Raw genomic sequence first — 17414 nt, forward strand, 5'->3', positions numbered from 1 at the left:
CTCTTTGATCTACCTCAAAATGACAATGAAAGTATCTCAAACAGTTTGTATGATTTCTTTTTCTTTTCTTTTTTTTTTTTCCCCCACCAATTGATGGTGGTGTTTTTCCTTGTTTTTCAAAGTTTGTCCTGGTTAGGTTGTCTGGTTCTGGGAGAAGGTCAGGCAACCACATTTCAAGGGTCAGGGCTGTCACTGACATGTACAATCCAAATGTGTAACCCGAATCAATTTTTCTACTGAGATAAAAAGAAAAGTTCTGTACAAAGATGCATTCTTTATTTTTTCCTATATACCTTGGTTCTGGTGTACTTTGGTAATATTTATGTATTTTCAGTGTTTTTATTACAGGCAGTAGTTTGTAATGGAAAAACATGCAAACAAACAAAAAGCCACCTCTCCTGCCCTTCCTTAAAAGTAGGTCTCATTCATTGATCTAGACCACAATGGGAAAACATTTAGAAGTTAGAAGGTTAACTCATTTGTAAAGCTGAGCAAAGCAGATGAATGAGAAAAGAATTTACTGAAAAATGAGGACTAAGTAAATATCTGCGACTGACAGGAACAAAATGTGATTTTGAGGAGTTCCTATTTAGGAATTTATTAGAAAATGTTAATATAAACCTAACTAGTTCTAGTTAAAATAAGTCTAACATGACAAAAAAAAAAGATTAAGTGAAATTAAAACTATTTAAAGGAAATTACCTCCCTAAACTGATACTCTTTTCTACAACTTTGATTGCAGGCTTAAAGCTACATAAAGGTTTTTGTATATATGTAAGCATATATACACATAAGATATAATTCCCTTTTTTATTTGTTTTGTTTTGAGTATTGTTTTCTTGCATATTTAATCAGAAATTATAATTACCTATCCAAACTTCAAGAAAAATTCCAAAGAATAACACTTACCTCTGCAAATTGGCCTGTGGTCACTCCAGGCAGCCAGTGTATCTGTCACTCTCTGACAAGTGATGCTCTTAGAACCTTGCAGAACATAATTATCCTCACAGGAAAACTGTACACTTGCACCCACCCTAGGAAACAAATGGGAGGAAGAAGAAAGGAATTAAAATATATTTTAAATATCAACATCCTCAAATAAATGTGAATGTCACCAAATGACAATATTTCAAGATCCGAACAAAGAAATTAAGGTGCAAAATTCTGCTATATCAACATTATATTCATAAAAACCAACTTATACTCTAGGGAATGAGTCTATTATTTGGTTTGCTCACCTTTCAAGGAAGTAAGGCCAAGAATATGAAACAATTGTGATGCTAAGTTTGATCATTTAAAGTATGAGTTCAATGAATGCATAGGGACATATAGTTTTTAAGAAAATATATAATGACAATTCTTTCAGGTAACAGAATTTACTTCATGAGTAATTCCAACCTCTCTATTTTCTGAAGTGACAGAATAAGCAGTTAGATAAAGTAATTTGTTAACATGCAACCAGGAAATACTAATTTCAGTCAATGATAATAATTTATTAAATATTCTTGACCTTGTTGAATTTTCCTGTTAAAAATCATGCTAAATGATAACTTTGTTTTAGGACTGAAAATTGACTGTTACACTTGTAACATTGAAATCTGTCCCTTTGGAATGATTTATGCTGACCAATCTTTATGAAGAATTAAAAAAAATGTATACAGTTACTGTCTATAGCAAAGAGAGATTTCCTAAACAGTATTTACATGTCTGCTTCCATTTATTATTTGTGACACTCTATGTTCCCCATCACAAACAACTGGTTGTGTTGTTGGTTTTCATGTACTTTTAAAATCTGTATTTGATAATCCCATGTTGCGAACTAAGTGACCTCGATAAAGCAGATTTCTCAGTTTAGAGTCCTAAACACCAGGGGATTGCTAGATGGCAATCAGAAAGCTCAGTGGTTATAACTGTACTGTGGAGAACTGCAAATAATCTCATTCACTATCATCGATCTCGTTCCCACCCTTCAAGGACAAGAATTTTCTTAGTTTCTCGGAGGATGTCACAAACACTAACTCTATTGTTTATCAATATTATGTTCTTTTAGTTCTTTCGTGAAACTTTATTAGGATTTTTTGTTGTTGTTTTTGTTAATTTTAAAATTTGAGTATGATGTTCTGAATCTAGGAAAGCTTCAAAAACTACTTAGAAGTTTGTTCTTGAGCTGCTAAATGTGAAAACTCAGAAAGGTGGGGAAAATATTGGCCCTTTCCTCCCGTAATTAATGAAAAATGCATTAAATCCTTGAAGACTAATATAATTTTATAAAATTGCATTTGTTTTATATTTGTCATAACCTAATATCCTTCAGAACATTCTTAGAACCCTCAGAAAAATAGACCAAGCATGATTCCAAATAAATACATCAAATTAATAAACAATTACTTTCTCTTTTTTTGTAAAGAAAATAATAATATTAATTACTCTGATATTTTAATGCCATAAACACATATCTTCTAAATGCATTTTCTCATATTTTATAAAATTATGAACTCTGAATTTGTTTTGCTAAGGAAACAGAAAACAAGTAGTTACCCAATTGTGATAAGTGCAAATTGAGAACTGAAGTACTTAAAAATCATATTGGATAAAGACTTTCCCAAAAGTGTAATGATGCATGAGCCAACATGAAAACTTCAACATTTCCCTGAAGTTTGCTACTATCAAGGCTTCGAAGGACAATTAAAAAACTCTGCATACACAAAAAATTAGAGTGAAACAAAATGCACAGTTACTGGATGTCTGCAACAGCAATTTATAATTTAAAATACCCAATTATTCTCCCCAAGAAATTGAGAAGGGAAAAAAACCCAAATAAAACCCCAAAATGAAAAAGAGGAATAAAAATATTTTTAAGTTTGATGCAGTAAGTGAAGGTTTTCATGTTTAGACTGGGTTTTGATCATTACAGACATACTTTTAAAATTCTATTTAATGTATACACAAAACATTACACACTAATCTAATCTATACACCTATGATGATCCGATTTGTTTCAATGTTATCCTACACAGTATGTATTTCAGGTTTTGGGTTGATTTTTTTCCCCCCAAAGTTCTAGAAATAGTTTGGATCTAAGGGTCTAAGGACAATTAATGTCAACGCCATATATTCTATAAGGTGGGTATAATCTTCTGAAATGTTCGAACACAAACTAAGGAACACAAAAGAAATATACTGAATAAAACATAATAAAAACAAACAAGAAACATAGCAAAACCCATCACATTAAAGAACAAGATAATAACATAAGTACTCAAAAGCTCCTTACATATCTAAGTAACCATTGTAGGAGATGGGATGCACCTGGAACACACAAACTACCATAAGTATGGCCAGTCTTCGCGAACAAAGATTTGGGAAGGTCATTACCCTTTGAGCCTGCGCAGTGGATTTTTGAAAAGTGAACATGTTTTTAAAACTGTCTTTTATCTTGCTTGATCTATGATTTCAAATAAAATTATTGCTTCATTTAATATCCACTTGTTAAAAATTAATTGTTTTAATTAGTTGGTTTGGTTTGCTTTTGGTTATTTTTTTTTACATCTCTACCTTCCTAGTCATTGTGCAAATCTGTGGGCACTGGAAATATTGTGCTTTGTTTTGATATTTCTCTATGTAAACTTTTCAACATGCGGAAGAGATTTGTTTCCTCCTTTTTCTTTTTCAGTTTTAAATTTGAACTCTATCAAAGCAATATTTGAAGGTTTATAAAAACAGCTAGAATTTGACTGAAAGAAACCATTTTACAAAATAAAATACTAACATAAACCAATACTAAGATAAAAAAGTTAATTTTCAAAAACTGTTTTGAAAATTTAAAATCTATTTGTGTTACAAGTGTTGGTGAAAATGTGGAAAATTATTGCATTCTCACCTCAGAACACATACCATACAATACTTAAGGACAGATGAAACAATATTGTTTATATCTATTTCAGATTTCATTTAGGCAATCTGTTTAAACAAATTGTTTTGAGGTCTCATGTAAAAATAAAATGTTATATTGACCCCAAAATTGTATTGATTATGTTCTCATTAATCTAGCAAAGTCAGACTTGCCATTTGTCCCTCAAAATGAATCCAAATATCCACTGTGTTGTTTTAAAATCACTGAAAAATCTCCTTCCTACTTCCTGAAGTGAACACAGTAAAAGCGTGGCAGGAGGACAGAATGAAAAGGTTAAGATTTCAATACCTTTTTGTTTGCTTTATGATATTAGAATGAATGCCATTATTATGCTGAAAATGATGAAACCCTTTTCAAAGAACTTGTCATCACAGAATCACTTGGGTCTCAGGCTGTCTTGAAAATAAACCCTCTGCCTTTCCATCAGTCCCACTCATAACATATCTTTCAGTAGACAGGAAAAGATTTTGAATAATGTGCATTTTCACATGTTTTAGTTCAGATTAATATTCATAGTTGTCATTCTCCTGACAAGAACAATAGCTCCTTCTGGTGTTTATACTTGCCTCTTAGAAAAGAAAAAAAAACATTGCCTTTCTTTACTCTCCAGAGTATTTTCATTACATTGGAGAAATGCAAGAAAGAGTAAATATTATGTCCCTTCTTCTATGGAAGAACTTGATTTGTCATTTCAGAGAAACAAAAACTAAATTCCAACCAAATTCTTTATTTAAATGTCCAACCAGATTTCAGTAGATAACACCAAGATAACTAAGATAAGTTTTAAATAGATATTATCAAATTTTAAAGTACATGAAAAACAGTTGCTGTTGCATAATCAGTCTTCAGAATAATAAATAAGATTTAGGAGGAAAACAAAATTATATTGTTTCTCTCAAATAATATTCAGAATTTGGAGGCTCAAAACATGAACATAATTAATGTGATCAAAGTATATAATATGTTTTATTTATCTTATATGATATTTCTTGAACACCTTATACATCCATTTATCTTCATGAACAGTAAGATGCACAGTGAAATGAAAATATTATCAGAGGCTGGATAGGGTAAAGGATGGAGGGAAATAGCCTTGCACTGTCGATTGAGTGAGCATTGCTCATAAGTAAGCTCCAGACATTTAAAATACCTTTAACCCACACTCATTCCTAAGAGACTGTGTTCAAAATATAGTCATCTATGTTTTGTAAGGTTCTTTGACATTAGATTCCCTCGGATATCCTCTCAAATACTTTGAGCTTTAAGGTTCTTTTGGGCTTTCCCTGTTGGTGTATTTATGCATTGCTGGGAAATTTGTTGTTGAGCTCTCTCACATAGAGGTTCACATGCTTTGGATCTTTGAACCTGTTTCCCTAAAATTATTCTAGTTCCCTTTTTCTTTCGAATTACAGACTACAGTCTAGAGGTGAAGAGATTAAATTCTCCCTCTAACACTCTTCAAGCTTTAAGGTTTTCAAGCAGAGACTGCTGTTGTTTCTTAACAGCCCTTCAAGTTTGAATTCATTCAGTCTTCCACTAAACATTTTGGCTTAACTCTTTCCAGGGATCCTTTTCTCTCTCAGCTGACAACAAAGTGATTTTAGATGCTGCTCTTAATTCTTTCAACTTTCGTTTTTGGTTTCATGAGGAGAGATTTAAGCAGAGGAGGGAAACTGAGGCATTCCTGCACTAATAGTAAAGTCAAATACTCTCCAAAATAACAGTGGAAGAATAGAGGAATTCCTTGGATGTATACACACAGACATTTTAATACGTATTGAGAAAGTTATATTTTAGCATCCCATTTTTATCTAGTCTTCTACTGACTGATATTTCTTTCTTCAATACATTAAGTATTAATACAAAAACTACATTTGCTTTCCCAAAATATCTGCCCTTTAGGCAGGAAATAAATACTATACTTTGTATCACAGAATTTCATTTGTAGCATCTGTACCTGACAAGTTGAATCAGAATACATAGAAAAGGACAATAGTAAACATCTTCTGGACAGTTCGCATCTCTAGTCTATGTATTGAAAGCTTATTTCATTTCATTATTTTTTAAAACACATTAAACTTCTGCTCTGTCACTAAAGAAACCATGACTTTGCATATAACTGAATCTCTTACTGTTGGAGTTCTTTATGATTTCTCAGACTCCTGTGAGGATAGAGAAAAATCCAAAAAGAGTATGTCAGTCAGAAATAGAATAGATTTTTAACCTTTTTTTCCTGTCTGTTACAATCTAGCTTGTAAGAGCCATGATTCAGGAACCAGGTTGGATTAATTTGCTTTACAGAGTTTCAGAGAACTTTGCACAATTCCTTCTAATTCCTATGAATTGTTGCTTTCCATTTACTCTTAGGTCTGACTGTCCACTCCCTGATGAGCAATTCATAAATCTCTGCATGAGCTGGTGGTTCCCATTTCCTTCCTTTGACCCTCTTCTCTGCTGCACCTTGAAGTCTCTACCTTTTTTCCTCAATAGGGTAGGAGCAAACTTCCTTCTTTCTCCATAGGGGTCCATTTGACATTGTCTTTTTTTTTTTTTTTAATATAACAAAAGTTGAAAACAAAAAAACCAAGGAGACAGAGTTCATCACACACTGAATTTGTCATGTTCCCCAAGTTTTTTAACAGCTTTTTCTTAGTTGGAAAACAGATAATACTCTCTGCTTCTTCTTCCATGTTGTCCAGAGAGTTCTGCTTTTTCTATATAGATGAGATTATTATGCTCTAAAATTCCTATTTAAAATGCATTGATTTTAAAAAAGAAACAAGCAAAACCAATTCAAGATATGCAATGGACTGGAGCTATTTTGACAAAAAATCAATAAATTTTAAATTAGGGAAATTATACATATCTGTAGTTACATGCTCTGTATACATGTAACAGGAAATACCTTTCTTTTGGTCATACAGAAAACTAAATGTGCCTACCTGAAGTCAGAGCCTACCCTTTTCCCATTTTCAGGAATTCCAGGATCAGGACATGTATCAGATGCAACAGCATCCCCACCCTGGGTCACTGCAAAGCAAAGGAAAAAAACACGTTTAGACATGCAACTGTAAAGATGACTATTCACTTTTCCCATACATAAACGTCAACATCCAGAATTCAACCATATTTTACCATTTTCTCTTGAACCAATTTAAATTATTACCAAAAAGAAGCCCCAAAGAACTGATTTATTTGGTGTATGGCTTTTTTTTTTTTTGCTGATGATAAAAAACTCCCATATTTTGCTTCTGTGGGACACAAAGTGATTGACTTCCCATGGTCAGTCACCTTTTTAAGGATGTATCAGGTTCCACAGTTTTCCCTATACAGGAAAAGCAACATTTCATGAATTCATCTTCTGAAATACTCAAAAGACACCATTGTAAGGTTAAGATAGTATAAGAAAAAATATAACAAATTGTCATGGCTTGAGACCCTCAAAAATCCAATTTCTAAGCCCCCCACATCAATGTGAGAGGGGTTTTCAGACATAACACACCTACTAGCATGAGAAAATTATATCAAAATTTATTACTAACACAATAAATATTATAATATATTTATATACAACAATTCTAACTATCTCTCTTATGGTAAAGTAATATATTTACATAGATCAAATCGCTCCTCTCCCTCCAATAAAAGTTCAGAAGGAAAGAAGATAAGATCTTTTCCACTTTCAGGGCAGCAGTGTCTCTCCTCTTCAAGGCAGCAGTCGTAGCTGGATTTGTTGTAGCCGGAAAATATCTCTCTCTCTCTCTCCATTACAACACAGGGGTTTTTTCTCACCCCTCTCAACCCTTCAGTTCAAACCAAAGGTCTCTCCCGTGGGCTGCCAAAAGCTGGGACAAAGCTTGCTTCACCACGGTCCTATCACGAAGTGCAAGGCATTTTGTGAAAGTCCCTTCCTCGAGGAGTCAATTTCCCTCGAGTCAGAACAGTTTAGGGCTCTCAGTTCAGTTTTGCCCCAAGCGTTCTAACAGAGCTCCTTTCCTCTGTCTCTGTTGCCAACGTAGTGGGGGGGGAAAAGAGGCCACTTCCCCCGCATTCCGTCCTGGTCCAGCTCAGAGGACGTCTCCGAGCTTTCAGCTCCTCTCTCTTTCTCTAGTTCCTGCTGCATTTTAGGACTCCAAATATACAGAAATATACAGAATTGTGCAAGTTTAGGGCTGGCTTCCCACCAAGTCTCTGAAACTTGACAACAAAGGCCTGCTTCCCAGAGAGGGAAGAAAAAAAACGAACCAAGTAGCCAAAACTATAGCAAAAATATATATATTTTACATATAAAACAGATATATATTGTGAGAATATTATATACCTATAAGCCTGGAAACCCTAAATAGCTTCCTAAGGGAAGAGGGGAAGGGAGAAGGGAAAAGGACAAAACAGGATGAAAAGGGACAAAACCAAAACCAGTCTACACAATCTAAAACCCTGGTAACCAGTAAACTGAAGAACTGGCCAAATCTCACCACTTCCCCTGAGAGAAGCAGGATGGTTGGACACGGCCCAGCACTCTCCCCTCACACGTGGCAGATAACAGCAGTCACTGCAGGCCTCAGCTCCAGATAAGCCAGACCGAGACAGGGACCCACCGTTCTCCAACCTCGCCGGAAAGGAAGAGAGCGAGGTCCCTCCTGCTGGCTTTATTTATACCTCAAGTTACGTAAAGGAATAGCATGGAATACTTCCGTGGTCACCTTCCTAGTTTCTTCCTGGTTACAAGCTGGTCTCCAGGAAGGCCTAGAGTGAAACCATCACAAGAATATACAGAAAATCCAAATACACATGTGCTGTCTATCCTGCACGTACACACATATAAATTATACAAGCCTGACTGGATTACAGATGACAACACTACAGCTGAAAGGCAATGGGAGATTAGATGTGAAAAGTGGCTGGTTTTCCTACCCAGGGATATGCTTTCAAATTGAATACAGCAGCAAAAGGAGTGGTGACAAGCAGAATATATACAATCAGATATTAAGAGCTAGAAATCTTTATGTGTTTTTGCAGCTTCAGGGACAATTAATTTATATAGAAATCCAAAGTTTTACAAAAGATTTTAAGAACTAAAAAACTGCACTACAGTACTAGAAAAATACAACTTAGACAATGTTCTAGTAAGGACCAAAATTCTTGACCTGAAGCATAGGTTCTTCTGCAGAGAAGTAGAGAAACTGCAATCATTACAATGTATTTCAACATTTGTAGGTTTTTTTGCATATAGAATGTTTTAAGAATATAGGAAAGAAACATCTCTTTCTCCACGTCTTTTTAATGCTACCTATTGTACTGTATACTCTTCTGTTAAACTACATCAAGAAAGATTATGATAATCTCAGAAATTTCTTTGAAGATTCAATTAAAAAAAAAGATGTCTTACCAAAAAAATTATTTCCTGCTAAATAAAAAACCCAAATGTGAGTAAAAATTCAGTTCAGCTGGACTTTAGTCCATCTTTAGTATCTGGAATCCACTATCTTAAAAACAGTCCTGCTAATTTCACTGAAAATACTTAGACTGATAAAGATTTTTGTGTATGTGAATAAAGGCTTTCAGAACAAATCTATATTAGCTAGTATTCATATATTTTATTCTGAGAATTTAATCTTGCAGTTTCTTGGGAAATGTCAGCATTGAAATGCAATTATAGACAAAACTTGATCTTGCTAGAAAAGCGGCCTGCTTGTAGACAGATGTTTCTTAAAATAAATTATCTTCCTACTAACAATTCTTCCATTTTTCAGAAGAAAAAAAATGAAATATTTCCTACTTTTAGCACAGAACTGTAACTGTGTTAGTGGAGGTGAGGTTCAATTTGGACTACTGAATCACTGAAACACAAAAATAAGCAATATGACTGTATGGTTATCCAACTTATCAAGATTACTAAACTTGAACCTTATCGTAACAACTGTAATACAAGATGGAGAATGTTGTGTTTGCTACCATGTTTAAGTACAAACACATTGCAGTGAAGCCACCTCATTTTACATATACACATACACACAAAATGCCTAAGTATTTTGGGACACCAGTAAATGTTGAGTGAGACCTTAGTCACAGCACAAAATGATGTGATCTCCTCAGGTGGATGATCACCTTTGCAAAATCTTCTTCTTGGCCACTACTTTACTCTGTCAATGCATTCTCACACCGATATCAGGGAAAGGTGATTCAGGCTATCTCTTATCCATAGAAATACTGTTTCCTGAAACAGGACAGGTGTCATATGTCTGAAACTTGACATATCTTCCTGGATGTCTACAGGCCTTGTTAAATATGGCCCAGGTTTTAGCTTCTATTTTCCCTGACAAACTGTCAAGCGTTTTCTTAACAGCTGGTGTTTGTGTGACATACTATGATAACAAAATAAATTCAACTCCCTATAAAACAAACCTGCCTGATTTTATCTTTCCAGATGGGAAAAAAGGAACAAATTTCTCAAATTAGTGAAACAATTTATTAACTTTAGTGATTCAGGGACACCAGGGACTTTAATGCATATATTATAATATTATGTTATATTATATATGTTATATATAATAATATAAAATAATATTATATGTTAGTATTAAAACCTTTACCTGTCAGTATCTTGGAATTTACCTAAAAATTAGATTTCAAAATTTTAAGATTTTTTTTAGCTCCAACATTTCTTATCAGACTGAAAATAGTTGAAAAGATGCCCGAATGAATCCCTGTCAGAGACCTTTATCTTCCTCTGTGTCAATCCTGTCAGATTTCCCCTTTATCCACCACTATGAAGTATCATCCACTGCTACTGAGATCCATAACGAGTGATGAGAAAGTATAATCTTTGATTTGAGTATCTCAATTTCAGACTATATTTAAACCTTGCAGTCTCTGCAAGCATTTCTTGGACATGTCATCTACTGTTCATTCAGTCTCATTCACAGTCTTTCACTGCTTTAACTTTAAAGAAAAAGACTTTTGTATGCCCTCAAAAGACCTGTGACTTGTTTGTACTCTTTCTGAACTGTATAAAGTTTCATTTACTTAGGGCATTATAAAGTTTTTCACACTTTCTGCGTCTTTCTTCTGAGTTTTCCTCCTTTGACATATCAAACTTGAGTTGCTTCCCTTTACATTCAACGCTCATTCACAGACTGAGTGTATTTTAACTATAATTTCAATTTTCATTTTAGAAATCTAAAATTTTGAAGCAATGAATGTATTAATGAAAATGCAAGGTAATTTTCCTATTTAAAGCTTGCAAAATTTAGATATAAATTATGTAAAAGTTTTGGCACAGTTATGCACTAATTACTAGGATTTTTCTTACAGTACTAACAATGTTCCTCTGCATTGTGAATATGAACTAAACATTTATAAACCAGCATTTATTAAAAATAAATTTAGGACCAGTCTAAATAATAGCAGTCTCTCTCAATGTATTCTTAGTACATTTTCAGTATGCTCTCTCCATTTTAAAAAAAAGTTTAAGAATATATAATTCTCGCTAATATCAAAGTAAGACATTACTTAGACAGTTCCTCATACTGTATCCCAGAATTTCAAGGAACCATCAGCTAGAGAAAATGGCATGTATTTCATGAGACTAATATCAGAAAAATTATTTGAAGTCACAAGGTAGGGAGAACAGTGAGGAAAGACTCTAGTCAGGTTTGGAGGTTTTTTCTTCTTTTTATAAGGCAGGTTTGAGAACATCAAAGATGCTTCAACCACCAGATGTCTGTGTTACAGAGACAGAACACTCTCAGTGGATACAACTTAACTCTAGAACTTCTCAACAAATCATGCTGCTATATATTGCAAAACTTACATATTCTCAGGTCTTTCTGCAGAAATAGCTGAAGAAAGGCTATAAGTTCAATAATGTGATGCACAGCTTTACATTCTATATACAACCTCTCTGGTTAAGACTGGTGATTTAAATTTATATTTGATACAAAAAAATCCATTCCTCTTTTACTGATTGAGAATGAATCAACAAGATTTCTTCCATTTTCTCAGTTGGGGTCATGAAGACTAGTTTCCAAACCTTTGGAGGTCATCTTTATTGTTTTACTTGGTATATGACATAGGAAAATCAGAATTGCTTTAAGATGGTTCACATGTTCTGATTGTAACACAACAGAACAGAAGAAAGACTAAACTGAAATCAACCTTTAACAAATTGTAATAATAAAATATTAGCAGATACATTAACATGCTAATTTAGCTCAGCATTTGGGAAGTATTTAACTGTAATGAAGAAGCAATACTAGGCAGGAGGAAGGGCTGTTGCGATTTGCAACGTTTCATGCAGCAAGACAAGCGATATGAGATCTCCTTTGTTATATTGGTTCTGTTCCAGACATGCTGCCCTGCTCTAGATGCATTTGGAATCTGAAAATACATTAATGATCTGCTCATGCTCATGTAAACTATGTGACTACACACTTTGAAGTCATGGACTTTGAAGCAAAATATTATTATGTATAGATGCGTTATACCATGGATCTTTCCTCAGTAACCATTAGGTTGGTAACAAATATTTGGTGTTCAGACTTCAAGTTCCAACACCTACAATTTTAAAGTTAACAAGTTATGGCAGTCTCTGATATTCTCTTAGTGATAGCTTCAACTTATAGAAAGGTTCTGGATTTAAAATAAAAGTACAAACTCTGGAACACTCATTCCTTCAATAATTTGTTTTGAATAATTTTCAGATTTAACCAAAAATTTCAAGAATTACCTTCAAGAAAGCCTTAGCAAGTACTGTGAGGAAAAAAGCCTGCTAGAAAAGTACTGTTAGAAAAAAAGACCCTAAAATTCCCTGTGGAAAGATATTGTGAGAAATGGCAGTTTTTTAGAGCAGACTGACAAGTTGTGGCCCAGGGGAGGGTCACAGCGTACTGAGAACTTTTTACAAACACAGGCTGAGAGAGAAGGGGTTGTTCAGCCTGGGGAAGAGAAGGTTCCTGGGAGGCCTCACTGTGGCCTTCCAGTACCTAAAGGGGACTTACAAAAAATGAGGGAGAGTGACATTTTACATAAGCAGACAGTGATAGGTCAAGGGGGAACAGTTTTTACTAAAAGACAAGAGATTTGGATCAGATGTCAGGAAGAAATGCGTTACTCAGAAGATGTTGAGGAACTGGAAGAGGTTGCCCAGAGAAACTGTGGATGTCCCATCCCTTGAACTGTTCATGTCCAAGCTGGATGGGAATTTGAGCAACAGAATCTAGTGGAAGGTGTTCCAGCCTATGGTGGTGGGGTTGGAACTATGTGACCTTTAAAGTCCCTTCCAACCCAAACCATTCAATGATTCTATGAAGTTTGTAAACTGAACACGACTCTTCAATGAATGTGTTCTTTACCTCTCTATTATGATGAAAATAAAAGTTTACACATATCAACCTCTGTCCAGTCAAGAAGTCACACAGAAGGGCAATGACGCTGTTTCAATTAAACTAGATATTAGGTGCAGTAATTAATGTAAAAGAGCCACAACTTGATTATTCATTAAGCTCCTTATATTTACATTTATTTACATTTTAATTTTTGAAAAGCTTGATTCGTATTGAAAAATATCTAACAGTTTTAGACATAATTCTGTTCATTAATTATTCTTCAAAAATGAAACCAAAACCTTTCAATTATTCTGTATCAAGTGTACTAAGTTGGAACCCTAATAGTGAAATACAAGGGTATTGCTTATATGGATGTGTAAAAGGATATGCCTAGTAACAGAGAGTGCCTTAAAATTAAAAAAGATCATAGATGTGACAGAAAATACAGTTTCGAGTAGAAGTAATCATTGTAATCAAAACACCAAGGAAAAAATAATATTAGAACAGTAAAAGTAATATAAAGAGTGTTATATAATATTTTTCCATAGAATTTCTTCCTTGTTTTTAGAATACTATAAAATTATTGTTAGCAAAATGAGCTGATGGCCCATATGCTCCATGCTCCATCATAGGCTTTAAGCAACTCCTTTAGTAGAAATAGTATGACACTGATCTGTTAGAAACAACAGAAATAAACCCATATGACTTATTCTAATGAAAAAACGATACATTACTGAAACCTAGAGAAATGGAAAAGAGAAACAAACAAGGAAGGACAGGTAAGGGAAGTTTTAACAATGTAACTACTTTCAAGAAGCTAGTTCAAACTCTTTTTTCCTTAATGAATTGATTATAATATTTGAATACTATTGAATAGAAAAATATGGTCATGTGGACACCAGATGGCAGGGGCTCAAAAGGCCATTCTGAGCAGTCACACAAGGAGAAGCCATTATCCAAAACCTGCCCAGAGAACACTTTTACAGATGGCATTGTGTTCCTTCAAACTGATTAACAAATCTTATCAAGTACTGTTCTAGAAGTTCAGAAAGCCGTGGACAGCAGCTAGATTTCATTTAAAACTGAAACTCTACAGTGTTTCTCACTATAAGAGTATTTTAGCTTTGAAAATTTGAAAGGAAAGTTTAACCATCCCTTGTGCTTTAAAACAATGGATAAAAATCCTAATTTCTGCAACAGTAACTATTAAAAAATCCTACAATTTTCACATGCTAAAAATAATTATTTTAGCTGTTTTTGAATAAGCACATTCAAACTTTGGAAAATCATCATCCTACTTGATTGCAGCTGTCATCTTTGTTGAAATACAGGATCCCTGTAGTTTACCAATATATTTATAGCACTCCTTTCTCCTGCAGCTGGGAATTTCTACCAATAGTCTTTTACTTGCTATAACCAAAATTATTATTCCTTAGTGATCACAAGGCCTGAGAATAGATTGCCCTTATATAAATCCAATAGTAGTTTTGTCCATTCTCAGTGGCTGAATCAGCAGTTAAAAAATAAAAAAAGAGAAAAGTTTTTTTCTCACTTTGTTTATTCTGTTTTGGTTTTATTTGGTGATCTCCTTTTCAACAGTTGAATTTAAGATTTATTCCAGCTTACTGAAGAAATTTAAGGCTCAGCAGATGCACAGCTTTCAGTCAGTCTGGGAGCTTACTAGTCCAGCTTTTTCTTGAAGTCTTGAAGAGTCTGCTCACTCATAACAACATTTGTTTTATATTTACCCCCATTGACCTCCATGGGTTGCTTCACCATGGTCTTCACCACAGGCTGAAGGGGAATCTCACCTCCAGCACCTGGAACTATTGGTGTCTGAATAGTTGTTCCTCTCACATATTCTCATTCCTCTCTTCTTTGAGTACAATTATATCTGCATGATAACTGGGGTTTTTTCCATCTTAAATATGCTATCACAGACATGTTACTGCCATCTCTGGTTGGCTCAGCCTTGGCCAGTGGCTGGTCCTTCCTGGAGCCAGTTGGCATTGGCTCTGTCAGACATGGAGGACACTTGTAGCAGCTTCTGACAGAAGCCAGCCCTGTAGCTGTCACGGGTGACAGCGGGTCTGTCAGCACCTTGGCACATACTGACGAAGCAATAGATGTTGACCAGATCAAAGTATACCCCTGAAAGAGAGGACTGAAAATGGAGGCCCTGATCCTGACAACATACTGATGCATCCTGAAGAAGTTGTCCCGTGGGAACAGAGAACACTGTCTCATGAAAACAGGAGCACTGTCTCATGAGAACAAGGACCTGTTTTGAACGAGAGTGGTTGGGGAAAACATCAGCATGAGAGAAAAATAAGAGCAGGTGCTCGGGACTGTTGTGGGAAAGAACTGGGCTGTTTTGAGAAAGAGTAAAGTTGTTGTGAGAAAGTAGAGTTTAGAAAATGCACCTATTAGCTGTAAGAATTCTGGTGTGAAAGTTTGAACTGTCCTATCCGTGTGCATTACGTGTGTTCAAAAACTGTACTTAAGGGGCTGCGCAGCAGCCCCGGGCGGCTGTCCCTGCTTTTTCCTTGGAATAAACTTTGCTGGAACCTTTTTTTGTGTCGCTTTGGCCGTTCCGACATTATCAGCGACATGTAGCCAGCTCTTCCTTGCCCACCTTAACCTCCCCTCTACCAACTTCCAGCCACACAAACATACAGTAATTTAAAGAAACACAGAAATATATACAAATTATATGTTTGGGAAGTGTGGTGGGAAATTTTCAAATATTTACCTTTTTAGCACAATCAAACATTTGGATTTTAGTTTGATTAAAATACTACTTAAAAGTTTGAGGTGAAAGGATTAACTTTAGTTTAAGCTGTAAGTTCTAATTTAAACAGATTCTTCCTCTGAAATATAATTTATTGGGAACTGGAATCCATTATGTTTCCTCCATTTCCATGGTGAAATTCCTATAAGTCACACAAAAACTATAGTGTGTGTGCTGGTTGCACTCTACCAGAATGAACAAACCTTCTGAGATACTGCTTGACTCATTCAAGATAAAGATGCATCATGAAGGATAGAGACATCTTTGATAATTGCAAAAGCCATATTTTCCCAGCTGTTGAATTCATCAGATCCTAGGAACAGAAAGTGAACTTGCAAAAACCAGGCTGACCGGGCTGAAAACCTGTGTCTGATTTCCTTCACCTGATGGGCCACACACAACACTACTGTTGCCAGTTTAAGTGCAAGAAAACTCATGAGTCTAAAAAGCTGAAATTTTCCAGTGAGCGCTGTTCATTCAGCAAAGATTCAATACATAAGTTTGCATTATGTTCTCTCTCAGTAAAGAAACTGACACCATAGTAAGAGTACCTTAGGACTGCAAAATCACTCATTAAGACTTACCTGAACTGAAGGTATCCATGCCTGAAAATTTAACACCCCCCTTTTGTCAATTTAAAAATATTGTCCTTTCATCAATCCTAATACTTAACTAATGATCTACAACATGTCTTTATATTGCTCAAGGTCATGAGGGGAAGCCAGAGAAGAAACTGTCCCACATCACTATATAGCAATTGTATTGTGCTATTTTTGTGGCCTAAATACAGTACAACTATTTAGCACTCATCTAAACTCATCAAACCTAAGAAGTTCATATAGCAATAAAGAAACTAATATAAGAGTGCATATTGAGCTCCTCAATCTTTAGTTTTTACACTGTACTTTGAATTCCAGTGTCATTTCATTGGTGTTATACAATAATCAAACACAAAGAAGTGGAAAACCATTACATCACTGAACCCAACAGATAAAATATTAGTAATGATTGGGAGTGCAGGATTTTATCTAATAGGTAAATGATTAAAAAAATATTTTAAAAATAAATATATTACATTTATTTTTCACATCACATGACAGGAAGGGAAAGCAAAAGCTTGACATGAAAATTAAACTACCATTATATATTTTATATATATTTATATATATTTTATATATATTATATATATTATATATATATATCCTTTGAAGATCATACAATTAAGTATGTGTAAGGCTTAACACATAGCCCAGAATAAACAATTGTTGTTTTTTTCCAGTACCACTTCATTCAGAATTGTAGGAAAGTCAGTAATTTACTTTGAAATGACAGAGCTGATAAAGAGTCAGTAGTAAACTGCAATTTTATGGGATATCCAGAAGCA

At 34.5% G+C, this 17414-nt stretch overlaps 1 protein-coding gene across 5 annotated transcripts in view; it reads right to left on the reverse strand.

Annotated features, from left to right (window-relative positions):
• Positions 1 to 17414, reverse strand: part of CSMD1 (CUB and Sushi multiple domains 1) — a 1077494-nt gene that overhangs the window by 338902 nt on the left and 721178 nt on the right. For all 5 annotated transcript variants that reach the window (XM_051778075.1, XM_051778073.1, XM_051778072.1 and 2 more), the window contains 2 exons: positions 6856 to 6943; positions 910 to 1034 (listed from right to left, as the gene is read on the reverse strand). In XM_051778075.1, coding sequence (XP_051634035.1) covers positions 910 to 1034; positions 6856 to 6943 — 213 coding nt within the window. The remainder of the gene's footprint in view (positions 1 to 909; positions 1035 to 6855; positions 6944 to 17414) is intronic.

The sequence above is a fragment of the Manacus candei genome, unplaced genomic scaffold, assembly GCF_025592945.1.
Source record: "Manacus candei isolate 608988 ecotype Guabito, Panama unplaced genomic scaffold, ASM2559294v1 h1tg000011l, whole genome shotgun sequence".
Lineage (NCBI taxonomy): Eukaryota > Metazoa > Chordata > Aves > Passeriformes > Pipridae > Manacus > Manacus candei.